The sequence below is a fragment of the Leptinotarsa decemlineata genome, unplaced genomic scaffold (genome assembly GCF_025532065.1).
Source record: "Leptinotarsa decemlineata unplaced genomic scaffold, Ldec_3_MD MMD2_P_RNA_scaffold_9, whole genome shotgun sequence".
In the NCBI taxonomy this organism is placed as follows: Eukaryota; Metazoa; Arthropoda; class Insecta; order Coleoptera; family Chrysomelidae; genus Leptinotarsa; species Leptinotarsa decemlineata.
Window position 1 is genome coordinate 16,626,463 of NW_027412536.1, and position 25,224 is coordinate 16,651,686.

At 37.0% G+C, this 25,224-nt stretch overlaps 1 protein-coding gene across 1 annotated transcript; it reads right to left on the reverse strand.

Moving 5' to 3' along the window:
- Positions 1-21,537: 21,537 nt before the first annotated feature.
- On the reverse strand, positions 21,538-23,874 carry LOC111516578 (endocuticle structural glycoprotein SgAbd-2). Its single transcript, XM_074170745.1, has 2 exons — positions 23,734-23,874; positions 21,538-22,009 (listed from the first exon to the last, which is right to left on the reverse strand). The coding sequence occupies exons 1-2, from the start codon at positions 23,743-23,745 to the stop codon at positions 21,596-21,598; spliced, it is 426 nt and encodes a 141-aa protein (XP_074026846.1). The 5' UTR covers positions 23,746-23,874; the 3' UTR covers positions 21,538-21,595.
- Positions 23,875-25,224: the final 1,350 nt, after the last annotated feature.

Sequence of the window (25,224 nt, forward strand, 5' to 3'; positions counted from 1 at the left end):
AAAAATTTTGCTATCAGCAAATGCTTTCATGTACGATAATTTGAAATAAAATGCTGGATAACTAATTGAATTGAGAATTCGATAAGCTACTACTATCTTGTAATCGTTTTGCATACGTAATATCAAAACAAGTTCATAAATATCTCTCTTCTGAAAGTATTCGAAAATTATGCACGGAATTCCTATAAAAAATCGTTGAGGAATAACTTGAATTTAATGATGATCGCAGTAGAATATCTCCTTTTGAAGTATTTCTTTATCACATTGAATCACATTTAGAAAATAGTTCACGTCTGCTATAGCAGCCCTAGCACATCATGAATACATTCTTGCAACACCCAAACCCCAAGGCACGTTCAAAGCATTTTTACCGTCCGTCAGCCAGGGTTGAGCGGATAACATATTTATTTACGATGTTGATGCGTGAAATATCTTTTGAAGGGATGTAATTTGTGTTGATGAGAGCAGTGGATTTTTCAAGACCTACATAGATTCATAATTGTTCTATTACTTTCTTATAGTCTTGGTGTTTTCGAAGCTTATTGTGTGGCATGTTTCCTGGTGGTGTTTGAAGAGAGATGATGCTGGGTCTGGGTCAGATAGTTCATGTTCGTTGGCTCTGTTGAAAATTCTTCAATTGGTCTGGCCGATGTAAGCTCAGGGAGAGTTAGAACATGGTATTTCGTATATGCCCTGTGCTTCATTGTGTATTGTATCTATGGGTGTTCTTAAAAGAGTGAAGATCAGGTTGTTAGCTGTGAATACTGTCTTTACGTTATGTTTCTTCAGAATTTGGCTCACGACAATGCTGCAGTTCCAGCAGACTTCGAACTTCCGGCTAGATGGGAAGCCGCGACCGTGTCAATGCAAGTGAAGTCCCATACCACAGGTTTACCGTATTTCCATGGTATGAGAGACATACCATCTGGTCGTTTACCATCATCTCGACTGGTACCTAAGGGTTCCAGAATTGCAGGAACATCCGCTAACAACATAGCTCGTTTCGATATGTTGTTCACTTGGTAATGTCGAGATGTACGCCCTGCACTTCTCCTGATTTGCGAATAGATACTTCATATTCCACGAAAGTCATTTTTTGTGGAGGAAAAAATCAGTTTTTTATCGACCTTCTTTTGGGTAATTGTTACCTTCCACAATCTGAAAAAATGTAAAAATTATAATAGAGAACTTTATACAAGTGTAGAAGGGCAAACTTTTTAGTTTACCCCGATAAGTTACTGCGTAAAAATCAAAGTATTTTTCACAAAGAAAAATCTTCTATTTATCAGTAACTTGTCGTATTTAACAATTTTGCCTATCAAAAAAACTATTAAGAAATAATACTTATCTTTTACGTTTCGGAGGCCAAAATCTACCCCCGTCTTCAGAAATGGATAAAAATTCGAATATATTACGCAGTTATTCCTTTTTTGAGAGCTTATTTCTTTACTTCTTCGACAGATGTCAAAGAAGTTTTGAAATATGAAATTATGTCAATGTTGTTGATTGACAACTGAAACATTCGATGTAATACAAGGTACTCTCCGATATCAGTTTGTTGCCATTTCGCCACTATCCAAAGTTTTCTTCAAGATGGGTAGCCAAGTACGGTCTATTTCTAAGGAGCTATTCGAGATACAGTTCTCTCCAGACATGAGAATATACGCTGATTCTTTTAGCTTACGTCTCTTAGAATGAGGCTCATTGGTAATCTTTCTTGTCCTATTCCATTCCACCCGATGTTCACCGTCTGATTTTAAAATGTGTTCTGATAATTTTGATCCTGTCAATTGTCTATTTTTCATATAATCTCGACGTTCATTCTCACGCACTTTCAATGGTCTTGAGGTTTCACCAATGTAACTTTTACAATTTTAACTTTTACTAGGATTGAAAAGTGTAAAATCCTAGTGCTATTATGTACTTTTCAATTCTAGTGTTGTTATATTCTTTTCAAGTCTCCAATGTTAGTATGTGTTTAGGTACTAATTTTGAAAGACAATACCACAAGAACAAGGTATTTTATAAATACAATTTTTTGTTTTTTCTTCAGTGTTGTTGGGTTTTGTATGTGTGAGTATAGATCTCAATGTATTTTTTGTTTTGAAAGTAGTTCTAACATCATATCTATTTCCAATTCGTCTTATTTTTTCAGATAGTCTTGGAATGTAAGGTATAACGTTAGTTGTAAAAGGTGTCGTTGGATGTTGAGTCGGTAATTGTTGAGTTGAATGTTGTTGAATTTGTGAAGCTGTTTGTATGTTCGTTTGGTTTTTAATTGACCCTTTATTTTCTATTGAATATTAATTAAATACGACAAGTTACTGATAAATAGAAGATTTTTCTTTGTGAAAAATACGTTGATTTTTACGCAGTAACTTATCGTGGTTAACTAAAAAGTTTACCCTTCTACACTTGTATAAAGTTTTTCATTATAATTTTTATATTTTTTCAGATTGTGGAAGGTAACAATTACCCAAAAAAAGGTCGATAAGATACTTCATGTTCGTAGGCTCTGTTGAAAATTCTTTTTTTGGTCTGGCCGATGTAAGTTCAGATCAGGTTGTTAGCTGTGAATACTGTCTTCACGTTATGTTTCTTCAGAATTCGTCTCACTTTGTCAGTAACTCCATGGATGTAGGGGAGAAAAGCTTTTGTCTGGTTAGTCTGTTTCTCGGGTAACTCGTGAGGTGGGGTTTGTGTTTGCTGTCGTTGGATGGATCTTTGTATTTGGGAGACGGGATAGTCGTTTTGGTGAAGGGCGGCTTTGAGTTCGTATAGTTCCCTGGATCTGTTGTGGATATCAGTGAGTCTTATAGAACGATGTATGAGGGAATTCAAAACGGAATTCAGCTGGGCAGGATGATGATGGGACTTAGCATTGTGATAGCGGTTAGTATGGGTTGGTTTTCGGTAGACCGTGGGTGAGAAGGAGTTGTTGGACTTTGTGATGAGAACGTCCAGGAATGGAATTGAGTTATTATTTTCAACTTCCATTGTGAACATTGAGTAGAGCCATGAAGATGATAGTACAGCCTGCTATAGAAAGCACTCGCATATAATAAGTAGAAGTTATTGAAGCTTCAAATCCTTTTTGTAAACATGTGGGATGTGAAATGAATTTTGATTTAATAAGATGTATTGTTGATTCTTATTTATTTTATTATTGATTTCATTGATTTATTGACTCCCACGTTGAGTTCAAATGTCTATATCTTGATATATATAGGAATTCTGCCCTCATAAGGATGAACGCGGTATGTTACAAATTTTTCAAATTTGAGTTAAGGGTATGATATGGTTTATCACACATATGTTTAATCGTGTATCTTTGATATTTCCTCGTAAAAGCGATATTCTTTTTTTGCCGTATGTACCAAACCACCCATGCTTGCTAAGGATAAACGCAGTATATTTTCAATGCTAAGAAAGAACGCGGTATAAAGACAATTCGCGCCTTAAGATACCGCGGTCTTTTTTAGTATGCAATAGATACTGCGCTTTTCCTTAGTAGCACCTAGAGTTTCGATGGCAACACATGCATGAGTTTGTTATTGTTTTAAATAATTACGGAACGAAAGAGCTGTGCTAGTGCAATTGTTTTATTTTTGCAGTTGTGTTATTATTTTGAATGGTAAGTTGTAATGTAATTCTGTATTTTACTCTTTTCATGTATTTTCACCCGTTTTCAAGGTTATGTTAGTTATAACATCAGTCTTCCAGTGTAAAACGTTTGAGTGAAATAATGTTTTCCTGCGATCCTATGACACGCATTTTGAAAAGTACTTTTCAAAATTAATAACTGCTTGCGCCTAGATGGATTTTACACTTTTCAAACCTAGTGCTATTATGTACTTTTCAATTCTAGTGTTGTTATATTCTTTTCAATATTCTTTCTCCAATGTTAGTATGTGTTTAGGTAGTAATTTTGAAAGACAATACCTGCTTTGTTATTGATCGTAAGAAAAATATGGTACACAACTCGTGTTGAAAGTGACTTTTCATACACTCGTGACTTTTCATATACTGGTGTATGTGAAAAGTGCCACTTTCAACTCTTGTTGTGTAAGATACCATAACAGCTCACAATATCAGGTTTTTCTTTCAGAAATATGAGTCCTGGTAGAAGCCGTCTTATGTTGGAGTTAGTTTCAAAGAAGCATACTGTCGAGATATCATCATCATATTGCATGTCGACTAGCAACAGAATTATACGCTCTTTCAACCCATTACCAGAAAATTTTTTTGACGAGTCAACTTCTTCAACTAACCTGTTACCTTCTACGAGAGGTAACCAGAACTTCCTTCAGAAGAATGTGAAGAGATAGCTTCGCTGACTACGCTGATGCCTGTCGTAACAGAACAACTACTACTACATGATTTATTATTGCAGAAAATATACTTGAGTGATCGGCCTCGCTGACTACCTTGTTACCAGTTGTAGAATCAGCACCCGACTTTGGTGGATTCAAGCAAATAGAAGCATCTTGTACTATTTAAAATAATACTATCGTAGTAGTTAGTCAAATCAATACTGACGAAATAGAAATTGAAAAAGGTGACCAAAACGATACTGACGAAATAGAAATTGAAGTAGGTGGCCAAAACGGTACTGAAGAAATGGAAATTGAAATAGGCGGTCAAAACGGTACTGAAGACATGGAAATTGAAAAAATGGAAACTGGAAAAAGTGGTCATGACGTTAGTGAAAAACTGAAACACATGGAAGATGTAAATAACAGTTCCGGTGTAGGGTCTGCTGATGAAGGACATAAGAGTTTCACCGGAGAAAGAAAAATGAAAAAAGATGTGCTTGAAGCAGATGAGAATTGGAAAAATGATGGAGTCGTAAAAAGAAGTGACTCTGAATACAATCTACCACTTGATGAGATAGTTCGGCAAAATGCACCTAAGGGTAACACAAAAAATGGAAAACCAAGAAAAAGAAGAAAGAAGGGAACATCAGAACAAATCAAATCTAAAGCAAATGAACTTCAAACGTTCAAGCCAGTCTCTATATACCTACACAGTAGGTTTAATGGACTGACGCCTATCAGAAAACAACTACTCCCCTGAATATTACTGGAGTTGTTTCCCAACATCAAATCGTTATTTTTACACCTCGACACGTAAACTGTTTTATCTTCCTCTTGAAGATGATCACTTGGTGATCGAAACACGTGTCGAGGTGTAAAAATAACGATTTGGTGTTGGGAAAAAACTCCAGTAATATTCATTACTACACCAAAGGTTCTAAACAGTACATCACAAAAAGTACTCCCCTGGCTAATATCACGAAGGGCGTTGCATTATATCCGACAGGCGTCAGTGCAGGAATCATCACAGAAAATTTCCTGCATATGCAATTGGCAATACAACTGAAAGAGTCGACCTTCAATTATGGAACGGGCACACTTGCAGACCGGTTTCGGGCTTATTAGCCACCCATCAGTGCAAGATAGTGACCATCATCGATCTAAAGTCAATGATATTCCACAATTGAGAATCGACGACGACGTAATCCATCTTGATTTCCTGCAGGTTGAAGCCTGGCTCCCTTCCCCTTTCAACTGGTGTTTGTCAGAAAGACAAACGGGTTATGACTGGTGTTTATTGGTGGCATGAAAGTCCTGAGACATCCATACCGCCCTTTGCTGTATACCCCTACCTGGCTGGGGTGAGATGGATGAAGATATTATTCATCCGTTAACTGAGGACATAGGGGCCTTATGCGACAGAGTGTCGGGGCCTTCTATATCGGGAGGGGTCGTCTACAGCGTAATCTATAGCTTCCCTGACTAAAGGATTTTCATGAGTTTCAGCATAATCTAAAACTCGCCGATTCCTCGACTGAATGGATTGCTGAATGGAAGGCAGCTTCAAATCTCTGCGGATGGCTTCATTCCGCACGAACCACGGAGCATTCACAATAATCCGTAGAATTTTGTTTTGTAGAGTCTCCAAGATGGAGATGTTAGTCGGAGCCGCTTGTCCCCAAACGCCTGAAGCATACATGATGACAGACTTGAACATCATGTTATAGATCGTAATTTTATTCTTTAGGCTTAACTTGGAATTTCTATTTATCAAAGGGTACAGGCTTGCCACCCGACCCTGGATTTTTGCCTTTACGCTTAACAGATGCGGGTTCCAGGTGAGCCTACGATCTATAAGAAGACCTAGGTACTTGACCCGCGCTTGCCAATCAATCTCCCTTCCAGAGATTCTCACTTTCATGGCCGGAGAAGCTATCGTTCTTCCCATGGTTATTGCCTGAGTTTTTTCCGGATTCACTCGGATCTTCCACTCGAGGTACCAGCGCTCGAGGTCGCCCAATGCACGTTGCATATAGACGATCCCGAGCTCCCGACCCATGGAAGATGAGAGGAGAGCCGTGTCATCGGCGTAGAGAGATACCTTCACATGCTCGGACGTCGGAAGGTCGCTGGTATAAAGAGAATAGAGCATGGGAGAGAGCACGGCCCCCTGTGGCACTCCAGCGAGGATCTCTCTGTTGTCAGACAGAGAGCCCTCTACTCTAACCTGAAATGTTCTGTCTTTCAGGAAAGACCCAATCCACCGGATCAGGCCCCGAGGCAGGTCGAACGCTATTAATTTGTGAAGAAGGCCTTCATGCCAAACGCGGTCGAAGGCCTTCGAGATGTCTAGTAGGACTAGATGGACTTTTTTGTTTCTATTTAACTCCGCGATGGTGTTTTTGACCAGTCTCAGAGCCTGCAACTCAGTGGAATGCTCTCTCCTGAAGCCGAATTGCTCATCAGGCAGAACATTCCGGTCCTCAACTTCTTCGTTGAGCCTTTGAAGTACGACTCTTTCAGCCAGCTTAGCCGCCGACGAGAGCAGACTAATCGGACGATAATTCTGCAGGAAAAGTCGTTTCTGCCCCTGTTTTGGGAGCATGACGACGACCGCATGTTTCCACCTTCTGGGGAAGTATATCAGAGCCAGAGAGCTGTTAATGATGCTCAATAGGCTCTCGACGCAGTTTTCCGGGAGCTTCTTCAATAACTTGTTAGTTATTGAGTCAACCCCCGGGGCCTTCTTGGCTTTTGCAGCCTTGATGTAGCCCTTCAATTCTTCCACAGAAGCCGGACGAATGACATCATCGTCATCTTCCCTGAGGATGCGGTGAACCCGATCCTCGAGCAGAATATCGCGATCGATGTCGTCATTGTCGTCAACGTTAAGTTGAAACTGACGTTCCATCGTGTCAGCAAAAGCCAACGCTTTGTCGGCGGGGGAGTAGTATACTCCGCGCTCTCCGTGAATGGGTGAGGGAGCTGTCTTCTTTCCTTTGAGTCTTTTAGTGATTCGCCAAAGCTCGTCACCTCCAGGCTCAATGGATTCCAACAGCTCCTCCCACCTGTCATTTCGGTAGTCAATGATGGCCTGTTTTACTTGATTGGCCATCCTGTTTGCCGCTGTTTTGTCTCCTGGGAAGAGTGTTCGCTGATAGAGCCTTCTCAGGCGGTTTCTCTCTCGTATCAAGGCTTTGATACGAGGGGGAAACTCATTGTAGCTCTTCTGCGGACACTCCTCACTGGAGGTGGCCGTCCGAAAGGCATCATTCACAGAGGTCTCGAAGCGGTGAACTGCCGCGTCGAGTTCGTTGGGAGAGCGGAGACCCTCAGGAGGGGCGCGCATCTCTCCGAGCTGAGCTGTGAAGACATCCCAATCCGTCTTATATCTCATGCAATAATCAGGGGAAGGAAGTTCATCACCCAATACCAGGATTACTGGATTATGATCGGAGTCCAATTCCGACTGAACGTAAATTTCGCTGGTCAGAGTGACGTTTCTGAGAAGCGCGATGTCCAGTACGTCAGGCCTATACTGCCCGCGATAGAACGTAGGTTCACCTGGTCCCAACACAAGATATTCATGTCTGTCAGCATGCGCATGGAGCGCTCGGCCGTTTCGATTGGTGGCTCTGCTCCATAGTCCGTGCTTGGCATTGAAGTCGCTAGCAGCAATTGTCGGAATATCACTACCCATCAGCAATTCATCCAGTGATTCTGGGAGTAAAAGATTAGTTGGAGGGTTATAGACAGAGATTAATCTGTGACAACCCCGCCTCAGTCGAATTTCGACCCCTACGGCCTCAGTTCCGTGTAACCGAGCACTGTCAATGCCGTATTGGACACACTGGAGGGATCGTTTGACAAGAATGCCAACTCCCCCACCAGCACGTCCAATACGTTCTCTATGGAAGAACTTGTAATTTGGAATGACAACGGATTCATTCCTCAGATGCGTCTCTTGGATTAGAGCCGCATCGATGTTATGTTCTAAGAGAAAATTCTCGAAGTCAAGTTTTTTGGGAAGAAAGCCATTGGCATTCCAAAAGACTATCTTCAAAGATCTAGGCAATGTCGGTTGTCTAGACATTAGCAGTACCAGTCAACACGTTTGTATTCACCGTGAACATTTTTTCGAGCACGGGGAATTTGGTGAATAGTTGCTTCATCTGCTCCAAAGCGGCGCAGATGTCTGAAGCCCCCTGAGACTGAGGTGAGGGCTCTGATCGAGAAGGAGCGGGCCTTGCAGAGCTGCTGGCACTCTTGGATGCAGCTCTAGCAAAACTGACCCCTTCCTGGACACGTCCAGACCCCGCAGGTCTTCCTGAAGGGACTAGCTTTTTAGCTGGTTGCTTTCCTTTTGATTTTGACTTTTGGGTCTTGGGAAATTCTGGACATCCTCTATAATTAGCTGTATGGCCCACTTTACAATTGTTGCACTTCGGGGGATCAGACCTTGGCTTTTTGCAGGCGCTGGTGAGATGCCTGCCTGCGCATTTGACGCATATCGGAACTGCCATGCAGTTCTTTTGGCAGTGGCCAAAGCGCTGGCAGCGATGGCACTGACCCACCGAAGTTTTGGGGTGCTGGGGTTCGACCTGAACCTTCACACTCAAGAGATCGGTAACCTCAAAGATATTCTTCTGGTCTCTATTGACCAGAGCAAGAACCATTGGCATTGGCTTTCCGGCACGCTTCATGCGCGTGACCGAAGTTAGGTCAAAGCCTTTGGATTCGAGCTCCTCACGAATATCATCGATCGTGAAGTGCTCTGGAACGCCCCTGAAGACGGCGCGGATTTGCCGGTCTTCAGGAAGTGAATAAGTGTGGTGCGGAATATTCTCCGTCACCAAAAGCCTTGACAACCGACGATAATCGTCAGGGGTCACAGGCTGAACCTCAATACCATCGTGTAAGTTCACAGCTTTGGAGAAGTTGATCTTCTGCTCAACTGCTGTCTTAATTAGCTTTACCCATTTGTCTTTCTGACGAACGACAATCGGAGGGATTTTCACCTTCTTGGAAGTGGCTGTGGCAGTAGGTTGTTCGTTCTGCCTAGTTGGAGCGGGGGAGCCAGGCTCCAGGTCCTGAATGGTTCTGACAGTGTGTTCGGAACCTTCAGTGGAACTGTCGTTTTGCTGATTTGGACTGGTGTCCATTTCATTGACGTCGTTGTTATTACTCATTTGAGGTGTGACCACCTCGCGTGCCCGACTTCTCGTGACTGGGCGTGACGAAGCTTCTGACTCGGAATAATAATTCCGAGCCTCAGATTTGACATTATCGATGACTGCTTTTTTGGAAATCTTCTTCAATTTCCTGGGCTTTTCCTTTCTGATCCACTCGTTTACCTTGCGGCTGGACACGTCCGGGAGTGGAGGAAAATCATCAGTAATTCTTCTTTTCTTCGAATTGGAGTAGAAGGAAAAGTTACTTTCGTTGTCGGAATCTTTTAGTGAATTCTCACTTTCAGTTTGGGCATTAGCCACTCCCTGATTTTCATCCGTCAAAATTTGACGGCTGACCCCAGGGACTGGCAATGCACTGCCATGCAAATCCGACTGGCTTAGGCCGAAGCACGAGATTAGTTGGCATACAATGCTAACAATCTCGGCTTTTTCCCTGCCAGCCAGACCGCGAAGCAGATCCTCCATACTGCTATGATATTTTATGAGCGGAAATTGACACTTATCTGACGTGAGCACAATGAACAATCACGAAAAGGACAAATCTAAACGTACTCACCAGAAGTGTTGGGGGTTCTTGCGCACTACAACACGCACACAACTAACACGAGAGAACTACAACCGGTGGTTGACTAATCATCAACTATAACACCAAAATTATCGAAATTTTTGCAGCGAAAAATTTATACTTGTCACTTTGACGGATCTCAATGTGACATATTAATTGAGAATCGGAATTCTTTCAGAGTTTTTCATTCCTCTTCCAAAGTTGGAGCGAACATCACAAAATGTCACTCCATCTAGTGGACGAGGTACTAACCAACTGCATATCCGTAATTTGCCCAATTCCTCTGAATAAGGAAGAAAAACTTTCTTATTAGTCAGTGGGCTATGCTGGCAGTCAACAAATCTAAAGCAAATGAACCCCAAACGTTCAACGTACTGTGTAGGTATATAGAGCCTACCTACTGTGTAGGTATATAGAGACTGGCTTGAACGTTTGAAGTTCATTTGCTTTAGATTTGTTGACTGCCAGTCTTCAAGCCCACTGACTAATAAGAAAGAACAAATCAGATTAGAAAAAGCAGAAAAGTGTAAATTGCTGGTTGAAAAACATAAAGTAGTTCCACCATGTTCAGTTAATGTCTGTAGAAAAAAGTGCATATCAATAATATCTGAAGATCAAAGACAACAAATTAACTTGAGCTTCTGGAGTTTGTCGAAACGAGAAAGAAGAAATTACATTTTGGCGTCCTGTTCAAGGCTGAATGTTGAGAAGCGCCGTCAAACTGATGAAAACTACAGAAAAAAGAATACATTTAAATATTTTCTAAAGGATGAAAAAGGTGAATCAAAGGAAGTTTGTAAAATATTTCACCAAACCACAGTTGAGTTTCATAAAAACAGTAACAGGCTCTTACATGATCTTTCAAAGACCCCCAAAAATATGATTCAAGCCAAGGCCAATAGAAAAGGAAAAACGCCAAATAAATACAAAATCGATGACGGCATGCTTAAAGAACATATCTTCTTCTTGAATCCTTCAGTTTCTCACTATAGACGAGAACATGCTCCAAACAGATTGTACCTTCCTAGCGACGTTTCAGTTTCCTTAATGTATGAAGATTTTGAGTCCAAGTTCCCAGATACAAACGTTTCTTATGATTCCTATAGGGTTCGTGTTAAGGAAAGTAATATTTCGTTCGCAAAACTTGGCCAAGAGGAGTGTGAGGTGTGTGAGGAATTTAAACTCCTTAGCCATACAAAAGATAACTTTCAAGAAAACTGTATGGTTTGTGATAAATGGCAGTTACATATCAACCTTACTAAGGAATCTTGAGAGCTTTATCAAGAGCAAGTAAGAAGCATGTCTTCTAATATCGATACCGTTTACGTTTTCGTTGACCTCCAAAAAGTGATCATGCTTCCACGGATAGATGGCTTCAAAAGAGTTATCTTCAGTAAAAGACCCATGCATATAATGAAAGTTTTGTTGCTCTTGGCAGAACAAAGAAATTACCACCTTTTGCAGTCCTGTGGAATGAATCGATTTCCAGACGTCCGGACGTAATAAGAAGAACATAATTAGCGCTTTTTTTTGCTTTTATGCTAAGCCGAAGATATGTCAACTGCTTCGTGTTTTGGTTGGATAATTGTTCGAGCCAGAACAAGAACTGGTGCTTCCTGACGTTTTTGGTTAGAATGATGAATTCTGCAGAGATATCAGCCAGGGAAATTGTGGTGAACTACTTTGAGCCCGGTCATAGTTTTATGGCCGCTGATAGCTTTCACCACCGAATAGAACTCTCCTTAAAAAGACAAGAAAAAATATATGACTTTTATGATTTTATCAAAGCGGTTAGTGAATGCAGAATGAAAAACAAACCTCAAGTTATAAATGTTACTGATTTTTATCTATGGAAAGATTTAAGATCTCAGCAAAAAGTAAAACGCGACAGCAACCGACCTCTTCTGTCAAATATAAAACAGCTTAAAGCAAACCGTGGATCATTTTTCCTGAAATACAAAAACTCGTTTGATTCAAACGAAGAATTCAAGACATTAGATTTCTTGCGTAAAAATGCAATGAAAAAATCTGGCTTATTAATCATCCCAGCCTGTCTTTCTGGACCACGAGGCTTTCCCAAAAGTGAGAAAGATGACCTAGTTAAGTTGTTAAATGGTATCATTCCTGCAAGCAGGCAAATATTTTGGAAAAATCTACCCGAATGCGAAGATCAATAAATATTATTTACCTATGAATATTATTGAAAAATGTTTGTATTATAGAAATAACGCAATAAATATTTTTGAAATAATTTTAATTTCTTTATTTTTCAATCAATTTTTTCATTTTATGGACATACTAGTGTGAAGTATACTAAATTATAACCCTGCGTGCTAATGATAAATGCGGCAAAATAGAAAATCCTTAAAATATTACTCTATATCAATAGAAAATATTGCGGTATGTGGAATTTTGAGAAAAATATAATAATTTTTTAAATTTCAGCTATATAAATAATAAACAGCCATTGCAAAAAAAGTTATTCGCCATGAAAATTTAAGTTTGATGACACACAAGTGAAGGCTGAGAGATAACACAAAAATACATGTTTTCTCAGTTTTATGTTTTTGTGACATACCGCGTTCATCTTCATGAGGGCAGAATTTTTCTAAACACCTCAGTTGGATTCTTGCTCAAATGAAGTGAAACTCACCAGAAACCAACACGATCTGCAGATGTACCTGTGGATAAAATTGTTAAGAGACACAATTGAAATACGAATACAGAACAAAGTCAATGAACGGTGTGAAAGATCTGAAAAATCATGAAAAACCCGCAAAATATTAATGAAGACTTAAAACTATGTTCTATACTAACCGACCATGAATGAAATTAGGAAGGCACCTTATAATGAAAATGTCAAATATCAGTTGTTACAGAAAATATTCTTATTCAATCTCCTAAGTTTAGAATTTTTTTCTTGATTTTATTTAAATCTATTCTACTTTATTCGGAAAGATCTTTTACTCCGGGAAATTTCGAACTTTTTAAATCATTGTTATAAATACCTGGTTACTATCCTTGGTTTGAGTGCAGTGATTTGCACCATTAAAATTGTTTGGTGAAAATACTGGAAACTGGAACTGGTAAAAAGAAAATCTGCTACTGGCAGATTTTGGATGGACTAATTTAATTCAAGTTCAATTGTGATTTGTATTTTGATTGTTTTCGGATTGTTTTTGATTTATTTTTCTATTAATTGTGGAGCATCAAAAAACGTGGCTTCCCTCTTCGAAGCTTGGCAAACAATCCTTTTGTTGACAAAGAAGTTGAATATCATTCCCTTTGCTTGGATACGAATTTATAATTTTAACAATTCAAAATTTCGAAATTTCATATCTCTAATACTAGTTCACTTATAAACTTGATACATACATCTAAATTTAGCTACATTTACAAATTTTATATAACCTCACTACTGTCTAAATATCTTAATTTTCTCTAAGCATCATTTAAGGATCGTAATCAAGGAAGCTTTCGACAACTCTGTATTTCAAACATTTCATCATTTCCAATTAATCCACATGATTTTATTATGTCTCTTCGGGTTTTCCACAACAGATACAATAGATACAATAATATTTCTGATTGATAATGTTGTATGAATTATAGAAACACTATTTTTTGTTATTCAAGCTTTCGGAAATATATTTTTTTCCTTTATCAAGAATATCTACAAAATAAAGATCATGTGAATATTATACAGTAATAGATATGTTACAAAAACATATAAAATATAAGAAAGGCATATAAATCCAAACATAAAAACGAAAAGTCAAATGCAAAATTTGACGTTGAAAATTTTACTACAGCACCAGAGAAAGTGTGATTATTATAATATTTACACATACAGTGAGATTTAAATGTAAGTGTTATTGAAAAATTATTAGTAATATGATATTGAAATTATTTGTTCAATTTTATTTATCAAAAGTTAAAATGATTGAAAATTTGACTTAAATTTTGTATTTCTGATTTTTTGTTTGAATTATTATAATGTTTACTTATGTGAACCATTTCTAGAAAAAACCTTTTGAATTTATTATTTTCAACTGTTAAAATTTTAGTATTTTGATAATCCATAACATGATCTGAAGAGATAACATGTTCAGCTAGTCCACAGGAACGTTTGTTTAGTCTGCAGTCACTTTTATGTGGAGTGATTCTTCCAGATAGATTACGACTGGTCTCACCAATGTAAATTGAATTACAAGACTATAATAACCAGTTAACTAAATTTGACCTTTCAATATATATATATATATATATATATATATATATATATATATAAAATATATATATATATAATATATATAAAATTTATATATATATATAAAATAAATATATATATAAATATAATATGCATATGCATACTGGGCTGTTGGCGATACAACAGCATATTCAGGAATAACTTCAGTGAAGAATCCTGCACTGACACCTGCCGGATATAATCCAACGCCCTTCGTGGTATTGGCCAGGGGAGTAGTTGTTTTCTGATAGGTGTCAGTCCATTAACCTACTGTGTAGGGTGTTGAGACTGGCCTGAACGAATTGTTCTTTTAGATGATTTGTTCTATGATAAATCATTATAGTTGAATAACGTAAGAAAATGTTGACTGTTATTCTGGTCACGAAACGAAACTTTTTTTATCTTTTTTAATCTCAACTATCCAAAAAACTACTTTCAATCTATCAAAGCGTAGGACCTGAGAGATAGCCAACACAAATGACAGTTATAGTAAAGTCAATCACATTTCCAGGTAATCTGAAAAATCAACAATGGCAATATATTCTCAATACGGCGGAAACATCCTGGGCGCGCCGAGTTGAATTTTAATTAAAAAACTATATATGATAACATATCTAAACATAAAAAACGAAACCTTTAGTCTCTCAAAAGATATTCAACGCATCATTCGCTGAAACAAACAAAAGCAAAAATATATATATTTACAAGTGAAATTTTCAAACGATGTGTCCCTACTGATTGGGTAGAGGACAAAGTTTAACTGTTGGGCGAGTGTAAGAACCATTTTTCTTTCGTACAAGCGCCGCTTTTATTATCCCGTCTTTGCCTGGGAATGTTTTCTCGATAACGGCCAATGGTCATTGTAATGGAGGAATATTATCCTGAATGATAATAACAATCATACCGACTTCTATAGGATTAGACGGGGAATTCCATTTTTGCCGAACCTGAAGCGTTGAAAGGTATTCCACGTGCCCACGCTTCCAGTAATGCTGGACTATAGAGTCTAATAGTTTGAATCTGTTCAGAAGGTTGATATTTCTTTCAGACAATATTCCACTGGTAGTGATTTCAGTGGGAAACTATACAAAAAAAATGTGCGGGGGTTAGAGCTATTGGGTCGGTGGGATCATTACTTAAAAAACACAAGGGTCTCGAATTGAGAAGAGCTTCGATCTGTACGAGAACAGTATTGAATTCTTCATAACTCAAACTTTGATTTCCTATAACCTTGGCCAAATGGGCTTTCATACTTTTTATATTAGATTCCCAGATTCCACCCCAATGACTGGCGGAAGCGAGATTAAATCTAAATGATATTTTCTGAAAGTTTAACTCTTTTTGAAACGAATCTTTATAGGTTTGGGATTCCATGAGCTGATAAACCTCTTTCAATTGTGTTTCAGCTTTTTTTAAATTCGAACCTTGGTCTGAAAACAAAGTGAAACGTGACCTCTCCGTGATAAAAATCGTTTCAATGCAACTAAGAAAGATTCAGTAGATAAGGACGAGGAAAGTTCTAGGTGAATGGCTTTCGTAGCTAAGCAAATAAATAAACAAACATACGCCTTTTGGCTTTTAATACCTCTCCTTGGACTCATGGTGAGGTGAAATGCTCCTGTATAATCAACTCTGGTTGAGAAAAAAGCTTTGGATTCAGTTAGTATTTCTTTAGGAAGATCAGCCATGATTGGATAAGTAGGTTTAGGTTTCAGTTTGACACAGTGATTACACTTCCATACTCGTTGATGAATAATATCGCGAGCAGGTAGAATCCAATATATTTGTCTTAATATTGACTGCAATAAGTAAGGTCCAGAATGCAAATAAATTTTATGGTTGTGATCGACCAAAATATTTACGAACGGATCTGATTTTGGTAATAAAATGGGGTGTTTATGTTGAAAACTAAGAGTAGAATTCATTAGTCTACCTCCAACTCTGATAATACTATCCTCAATAAAAGGTTTCGAACGGAATAAACGAGAAAGTAATGGTTTATTTTTCAAAATTTTTTCATACTCCCTACAAAAGTGTCGTTGTTGAACCGCTTTTATCAAAGCGCGTTCTGCCTTTTCCAAATCAGCAATATCAACAACTTCACGAATAGGTAATATTTTGGCAAATCTCAAAACAAAAATGGTTGCATTCAATACTTTTGACCAAGAAGAAAAATGATTTATGAGAGAATATAATGGCGATATTGTTTCATCAGATGGTAATAAGATTTCTTTTTCTTTCTCAATTTCATCGATTTCAACCTTATCTACAGACTTGACTGGCCAATCAGAGGGTTCCAATGTCAACCAGGAGGGTCCACAAAACCTAGTGGGGTGATTCATAAGCGCGAATGGTGTCAAGCCTCTGGAGGCGAAATTCGAGGTATTCTGCTTACCAGAAACAAAATACCAATGTTTAGTTGGTAAATAACTACATATTTTGGAGATTCTGTTAGAAACATAGGTTTTCCATTTTTTTGAGGGAGGATGTATCTTTCTCAAAGTAATCATAGAATCAGAAAAAGCATATACTTCATTTATTTTATGCCTGGGAGAGTAAATGTTTATTGCATGCGATAAAAGTTTAGCTAAAAGTAATGCTGCATTCAGCTCCAAACGAGGTAGGGAGATTTTGGATGTAGGGCTGATTTTTTATTGTGCACAAAGAAATGTTACTGTAACATTGTTTCGAGAGACAGAACGACAGTAGATGACAGCCGCTATTTCTGCTGGACTCGCATCTGAAAAGCCAATTATAGACAGTAGGGAATTTTCAAATACTGAAATATGTCTAGGAACTTCAAAACTATTCAACATAGGTAATTCCAACTGAAATTATCTCATATTTTTACTAAATTCTCCGGAACGGTTTGATCCCATTCAAATTTCAAATTCCAAAGTGTTTTGATCAAAATTTTCAGATAGAGCGTTAAAGGGGCTAAAAGCCAAAACGATCAGAAGAGCGTGCTAAAAGAGATAAAATTGCACGTTTTGTACAAGGAGAAAACTGGTTCTCAACTTTAAAATTAAATTGGTCTTTCTGAGGATTCCACTATAGACCCAAAATTTTCAGCATACTCCTGTCAAATTCTACTGGATTCGGAAATTTAAACGAATTTGGAATTTTGGAAAGAAATACTTTGGAATTAGACATCCATTTAACCATTTGAAATCCACCAGATTGAAACAAATCTACTATTTGGGAATGAGCTTCAAAGGCCTTTGTAATTGATGGAAAGCTACTCACTAGGTCATCCATATACATATCTCTTTCTATTGGTACAATAGCTTCAGGATATTGTTTTGCTTCATCTTTAACTAATTGTTTGACAGTTCTCAAACTGAGAAAAGGTGAGGGTTTCACTTCAAACGTTACGGTATTTAATTGATAAATTGAAATAGGATACTCCTGATGAAATCGCCATAATATCCTTCGATAATGACGATGCTCTTCAAGAACATTCATTTGTCTGAACATTTTTTGCAAATCTGAGGTTACCGCTATAGGAAAAAGTCTAAAATTTAATAGAATAGTGAAAGGATTATTTAGTCCCGTGTGCAAAATATCGTTCAAAGAAATATTTTCATCAGTTTTCATACCTGCATCAAATACTATTCGACATGGTGTAGAGGTACTATCACTTTTTAAAATACAATGGTGAGGTATATAATACGAAGGTAAATCTATTTTATCATCAGACACTAGAGACATATGGTTTTGGTCAATATAATCTCTAAAAATGGATGAATGGGTTTCTCGTAATTCTGGTAATTTCTCTAATCTCTTTGCTAAAGAAAGAAACCTATTTTTGGCAAGTATAAAAGAATCTCCCAATTTTATGGGATCATCTCTAAATGGTAACGCTACCATGTAACGCCCTGTTTTGTCTCTACTAACTGTTTCAGCGAATAATTGTTCACAAAGTTCATCTTCCTTTGTCAAAAGTGGAGTTGAAAAATCATCCACCTGCCACATTTTTTCTATCAAAGTATCCAAATTCAGAAATGTTGAATTATTTTGTGAAAAGGAGAAAATTTCAGAACTTGGAGCATGACCTGTTACAATGTAACTGAGTTTTAAATCTAAGGCTGTAGGCGCACCTTTCATTCCTGAAACATGATGAGAACCCATGATTTCAGAAAAAAGGGGAGCACCTAATATTCCATCAATTTAACAGGGGAGTGATATCTTGGATCTGCTGAAGGTAGATTTTCCAAATGGATAACGGAATTATGATCAATAGCTATATATTTGGTAGTGAATCAGAGATTTTGTCAACAAGTAGGACTTCAATTGGATATTTTATGTTAGGATTATTATTAGTGTAAATTGTCAAATTAGCCCGGCCTTTCAAAGGATTAGCCATACCACCTATCCCAATAATATTTTTATTTATTTTTGAGTAAGGTAAATTGAGCCTTCTGCAACAATCTACTGTGAGTAGGTTCGACATAGAACCACTGTCTATTATAAATCTAATTTTATACTCTTTATTCCATCGATCAAATACTCCAACAAGAGCAGTACTCAATAAAACCGTAGACTGGCTGATTTTCTCTGAACGTTTCACACAGAGACTATGAACATTGTCATGAGCATAACAAGAAGTATCTTCACTACTTGGGGTGGACAACGAAACATTCGTAGTATTCATAGCTGAAGTGGGTTTATCTTTTGTATTATTTCTATGAAGCAAGGTGTGGTGTTTCATTCCACATAGCAAACAAGAAAATTTGGATGTACACGAACTAACCTTATGCTTTTTCGAAAAACAATTGAGACATAAATTATTATCTTTGATCACCTTAATGAACTATTTTTGAATTTATGACAATCTTTCAGATAATGTTGACCTTTGTTGCATGCTAAACAATTATTCATTAGTGAAGAAACTTTTTGTCATACTCTTAGAAGGGTAGTGACTATGTTTTTGGAGTTTTTGGAAATTTTGTAAACCAGCAGGATTATTATTTGTCAAAACACGAAAATTCAAAATTATTTTCAAGTATAAATTTTCCAGGGTCTTTTTATCGTTATAAGTATCTTCGAGCAATTTTCATATAATATCATAATTATTCGGAATTGATTCTACCGCATTAAAAGTTTTCAAAGCTTTGCCACTTAAACTACAAGCAAATAATTCAATTTTTCAGCTTTGGAAAATTCAATTTTGGAGTGCACTAAATGTTTAAAGTTTTCGTGAAAAAGGGGACATATTGCAATATCCTCTCCATCAAATTTCACTAATTCTATTCTCGGCATATGAAGCCTGGGTCTTTCTTCATTTCGAGATTCAACATTCGAGAAAGAAATCGCCGGCTGAACTAAAAATGTTGCTGCAAGATATTCAATATGGCAATATAAACCATCCATTAAACTATAATTTATCAGTTCTTCAGGATCAATTGTTTGTTTGAGTTCAATATTTTGGACTATATCACTGTATTCAGTGGCGGTTTTATCAAATGTGGTATATCGAATATTAAATTTTTTCTTTTGTTCTCATTTTCAGATTCAATTTCTAAAGCCTTTCCTGCATCATAACATATCTGGGCACACTTGAAAATATTTTCTTTGAGCTAAGAGTCTTTCTGATTTTAATTCGTCCCTTGATTTCGCCATCTCACAAAATAGTCAAAAAATTTCACTAGATATGAAAATGAGTAAATCGTTCACTAGGCTATTGGTTATGATTGCGAGTTCAAGCGGCAAAAAACGGATCGAATTTTTTTTGAATATCACTTTCTATGGTTCAACGAAAACAAATTGAATATTTGAACATCTATTGAAGAGACTAATGATTTCCAAATCGAAATTTCACTTAGGTAGGGTATATTTTCTAGGTATATTCGGAATTCTCCGAATGACTAACGGTGAACAAATGCGTAATTCCATTTTTTCCGAGAGTAATCAAATATGATTTGGATCAATCTACAATGAAAATTCAAATCCGGGTCGTAATAGGACCAACAAATGGTGTGAATGAAATGGACTATATGAAAATTCAGTTCTGTTAACGATTTTGTCACTCACTTGTTTTCAGACAGACGAATTCTCCAAAATCCTCTGGTTTTACACTACAAGGAAACGAGAAATTTGGCTTGGGAAAGGAAGTAGGAGTGAAGAGTGTAAATACACACAGCACTGATTCTATGATAAATCTAACAATTATTATAGTTGAATAACGTAAGAAAATGTTCACTGTTATTCTGGTCACGAAACGAAACTTTTTTTTATCTTTAATCTCAATTATCCAAAAAAAAACACTTTCAATCAATCAAAGCGTAGGACCTGAGAAAAAGGCAACACAAATGACAGTAAAAGTAAAGTCAATCACATTTCCGAGAAATCTGAAAAATTAACCTTGGCAATATATTCTCAATACAATGGAAACAGGGTTTTCATCATCAAGCGATGGGTTTCCATTACCGGATCTGAAGCAGGTTCTGATGTTGTACTTGGAACCAATTCTTCTTATCCTCTCCGATAATCATCTGATGTAGGGAAGTGCAAGCAGTGGTTGTGACGGCTTCTCTTCCTTGCGAGGCTTCTGCTGTCTATTAGCCAAAGTATTTTCTACCATCGCTTTTTGTTCAGCAAAAAAGGCAGGAATATTGTGGTGAACCGCTGGTGAAGTGACAGATGATGAATATTTACACATAAGCGAATAATTGGAAATTGCAAATTCAAATTACATTCATAAGACTCTCTTCTTTTTCTTTCTCTCTTACCGTTCCCTCTTGCATCACTCTTTTTCAATAAGTCAGTATATCAGGTTATTATTTCTATTGAGTCTTCTTCGTTAATTCACCTATCAATAACGAAGATTCCTTTTTTACCTCGAAATGTATCTCTACCTGCTCAACTTTTCATTTAATTTTTGGATTATCAAAAACTCTGATTTTTCTTTCATTCGATATGTATTTAAACTCTCATGGATTCAACAGATTCCATCAATATTTTTTCCTTTTTTTTTGAATAAACGTTAATAATAATCATTAAGGGCATATTTCAGATTTGATGATATAAGTTGATTGAAAACATGTTTCACACATTTCACTTTCATGAAATTAAAAAGATATGTCAGATAAGTACTCATTTTGAATATTGTTTCTTTTTGAATAGTTAACAGGAAATCTCACCAAATTTCAATTTTTTTAAAGATGAATTTTTCAAGTCGATACTAAAATTTATTCTGGAAATAATAAACAAAAATCGATAATAAATCTCTGTATTTTATTTTCAAACATTCAGTCGGTTATAGTTGGAATTTTTAGGCCAGTCTGGGTTTTTCTTCTTCAGCATGTGCAGCGTTCCATTCCAAAGAACGGAGAATTGCCGCTGGGATTGCTGGTGGGGTATTCGTGTCAACTGGAGGCTGTGGAAGGTGGGAACCTTCAGCTGAGAATCCGTTTTCATTGGCGATATATTTGAGTGAGATTGGAGTTCCGTCAGGGGCTGTGTAGGAAACAAATCCAACTACTTCTTCGGCTTCAAGTTTGTCGACTCCGGCATTTTTCAAAACTCCATGTTCTTCAGCGACAATACCGTTGCCCGTTTCGAAAGATGAATGGTAGCTGCCATCGAAATTAACCTCAGAATCTTGTTTGACTATGGGTATGAAGGATCCTTCCTTCGCTGGAACAGAAGCACCATAGGCTACTGCCACCAAAGCCAATACGACGAACTGTAATAAATTCAAAACCTGGTTTAAGAATCATTTATATAAATTTCATTTGCTGACGATTTCATCAATTCATCTTTACTCAGTTTTTTATTCAATCACTGAAATTTCTAATGACTCGATTACAGCATATTTTAATCGAACACATGGTTTCACTGAGAAAAATCGAACCATTTTTTTAAGTACACAACACATGCACTACAGGAAAATCCTTGAGGCGCTCTTAGAGCGGTGCCTGTGCGAAAGTAGTGATTCACATTGAATTTGGAGATTGAATCCATTTGAAAAAACATTATCAGGACGTTTATTCCAAATGAACGCAATTCTCCAAATGAAAAAGTTCTTGAACAGTGAAGTTTGAGGTGTACTGAGTTGAACCTTGAAACGATGAGCAGCCACAGTCCGTGGCGTATTTCTGATATGTACCGCTCTTGGTGGAATCAAATGTTTCAAGTCACTTGAACACTTCCCGTGAAAGTATTTATAGAATAAAATCAAATCTCCAACCTTTCTTCGATGTTCCAGACTATCAAGGTTGCAAGTGATGTTCGCGTCTCCAATCAGGTGGATGCTTCTTTTCTGGATGGAATCCAGCAATATCAGGGTATGTTTCTGGGCAGAACCCCATACATGAGAACTATACTCCAAAGAAGGTCTGATCTGAACTTTATAAAACAGTTTTCCGAACTTTTGAGAAGCAGCATTTGCAATTCTAGCGACATGATTGTACCAAGACATATTGGTGTCCATTTTAACCCCCAACAAACTTATAGAAGCAGAAAGTGGAATTGCCTGACCTGACATTATGTCCGGTTCGCAGGCATTTATCTCCTGGATAACAACTTATTCTTCGAATTCATTATTACTTACTTGGAATTATATATCCTTACGTTGGTTAGATAACGAACATAAAAAATATTCGAGAGAGTCTTACAATGTCTCGATCTATACTTCTTATTATTATAAGTGGAATTATTATTCCCATTTATGCCAATAATCATTAGACATTTGAAATTACATTCATAACTATCTCAAGTGAACTGAATCCACGAGAAAATGTTTATTTTGTGTTCGGGAACAGAAAAAATAATTTTCCCCTCAAAATATTGAGCTACATTTATCACCAACATCACATCATCAAGGCAATTATTTGTAACAATAATAATATTAATTAGATGAAAAACCAATGTGTTCGAGGTGCGAGCAAAGGAGAAAATGTACAAAGTCCTTATCAATCTATTAAGTTTCCCCGTATTTCAGTAATTCATTTGAAAAGATTCTCTCCAACGGAAAGATTCAGACGCAAATTAAATGTTTCCATTGACTTTTCTTCAGATGGATTAGATATGAGCAGTTATGCAGCAGACAATGTGGCTCCTTGTCGTTATAATCTATATGCACTTTCAAATCACAGTGGAACTACTTACAACGGACATAACACAGCATATTGCAGACACCCATATAGTGAAACGTGACATGAATACAACGATTCACACGTGTTCCCAATTTCGCCAAAATCACTTGTGAGCGATGAGGCATATGTCCTCTTTTATGAACAGGAGGGATCGAAGCAGCACCTGTGATGTGATTTTTTTTCTTCTTTGCATTTTTTTTAATATTTTAGTTCTTTGAATTGATTTGTATTTCATGATTGTTCCAAATTTCATTATTTATTGTAATACACAGTCACACCAGAAAAAAAAATTATAAAATACGAGATTACTCACCATAGATTTCATGATGTTTTGTCGATGATACTTTAAAATCGATATGATGAGGTTCCCAATTTGCACCGAAATTTATATCATTCAGGAAGACATTAATATCCATCTTTCGTATTCAGAAGGTTGAATGTATTATCTGTCAAGGTTATTTGCAGATTCCGGCGCATAGTATTGAATAAATATTGAATAACCACTTTCTCATCTTGTTTCTTCATTTGGTGAATGGTATGTCTATCATTTCGGTATCGCACAACACATACAGTATGTTGGGTTAGATATTTATTGATTCCCTTACATGAAATAATGAGGTTCAGTGTTGTGTTTGTTTTTATACTGCGTTTGTTATTGCAAATTCATTCGATTTTTTTTCTCTCCGAATCATCTTGAATTCAATGCTCTATATATCGAATAGAAACGATTTTTCAGATCGGAAATGGTCAAATTCCACCCTCTTTATCTCACTGTGGTTTTTATGTGAATCCAATCTTGTATGATTATTTTTTTTTCAATTGAACGTTTTATGTTTGAAGGTGGTTGACAATGTTTCGTAGTGCATTTCATTGTCTAATATGATATGAATTGATTTGAAATCCCTGAAAAAAATAAAAAGATTAGCTGAAAAGTAATAATTGTATCAAGCAAAAAACGGAAATTACAATGAAATAAAATGCAAGCAACAATCAAAAATTGAAGTATCAACACGAGATGAAAGATTAAAAATTATGAACAAGAAATGACAATGAAAAATTAAGAGATTCCAAGCCAAGTTACTTCACGACGTTTCGATTGTTAGTATCCACAATCGTCTTCGGATGATGACTATCATCACCCATGTTCTAGTAGTGGATAACATACTGAAAGTTAATTCTTTACTCTAATTTTCATATACCCCACGTAATCAACAGTAAGAACATACCTACACAGGTACGTAGGTACTCGATCATAATTACCTAGAGCAGGGGTCTCCAAACTTTAAAGCCTTCGTTCCATAATGATGTTTTCAGTTTGTTCCAAGGGCCAATTTCTGCCCTTAACTATATTTCTAGACTGGGATAGTCGCAAAGTGAGTGACCTACGCGAACTTACGCTTTTTTTGCATTTCAATTATGATTGTGTATTGTGACACTTAACGACATCTAGTGGCGAGTAGTGGTACTATGTACTATCTTTTTCAGCTACCCGCTAGGTGGCATTAGGCGTAATTAAATATTTGGAATTACCGCGTTGGTTCGAGAAAGTTCTGGTTCTAGCTGGTGTATTCTGATCACTTTGAGATGGCAGTAATAATTGCATATAAAAAGGCTAGCGGTGCAACTGCGAGTTAGTCTGCGTAAGAAAGGCGAAGGAAGCGAAACTGTCTATTGTGAAATAAAGTAACACCCTTCAATAAAAGTATTTTTATTTGACTTATTGTTTTTATGTGTGATTTGTTAGTATGAAAAAGAAGCGAAAAATCGACAGTGAATGCAGAACGTTCCAAGAAAAATGGAACTT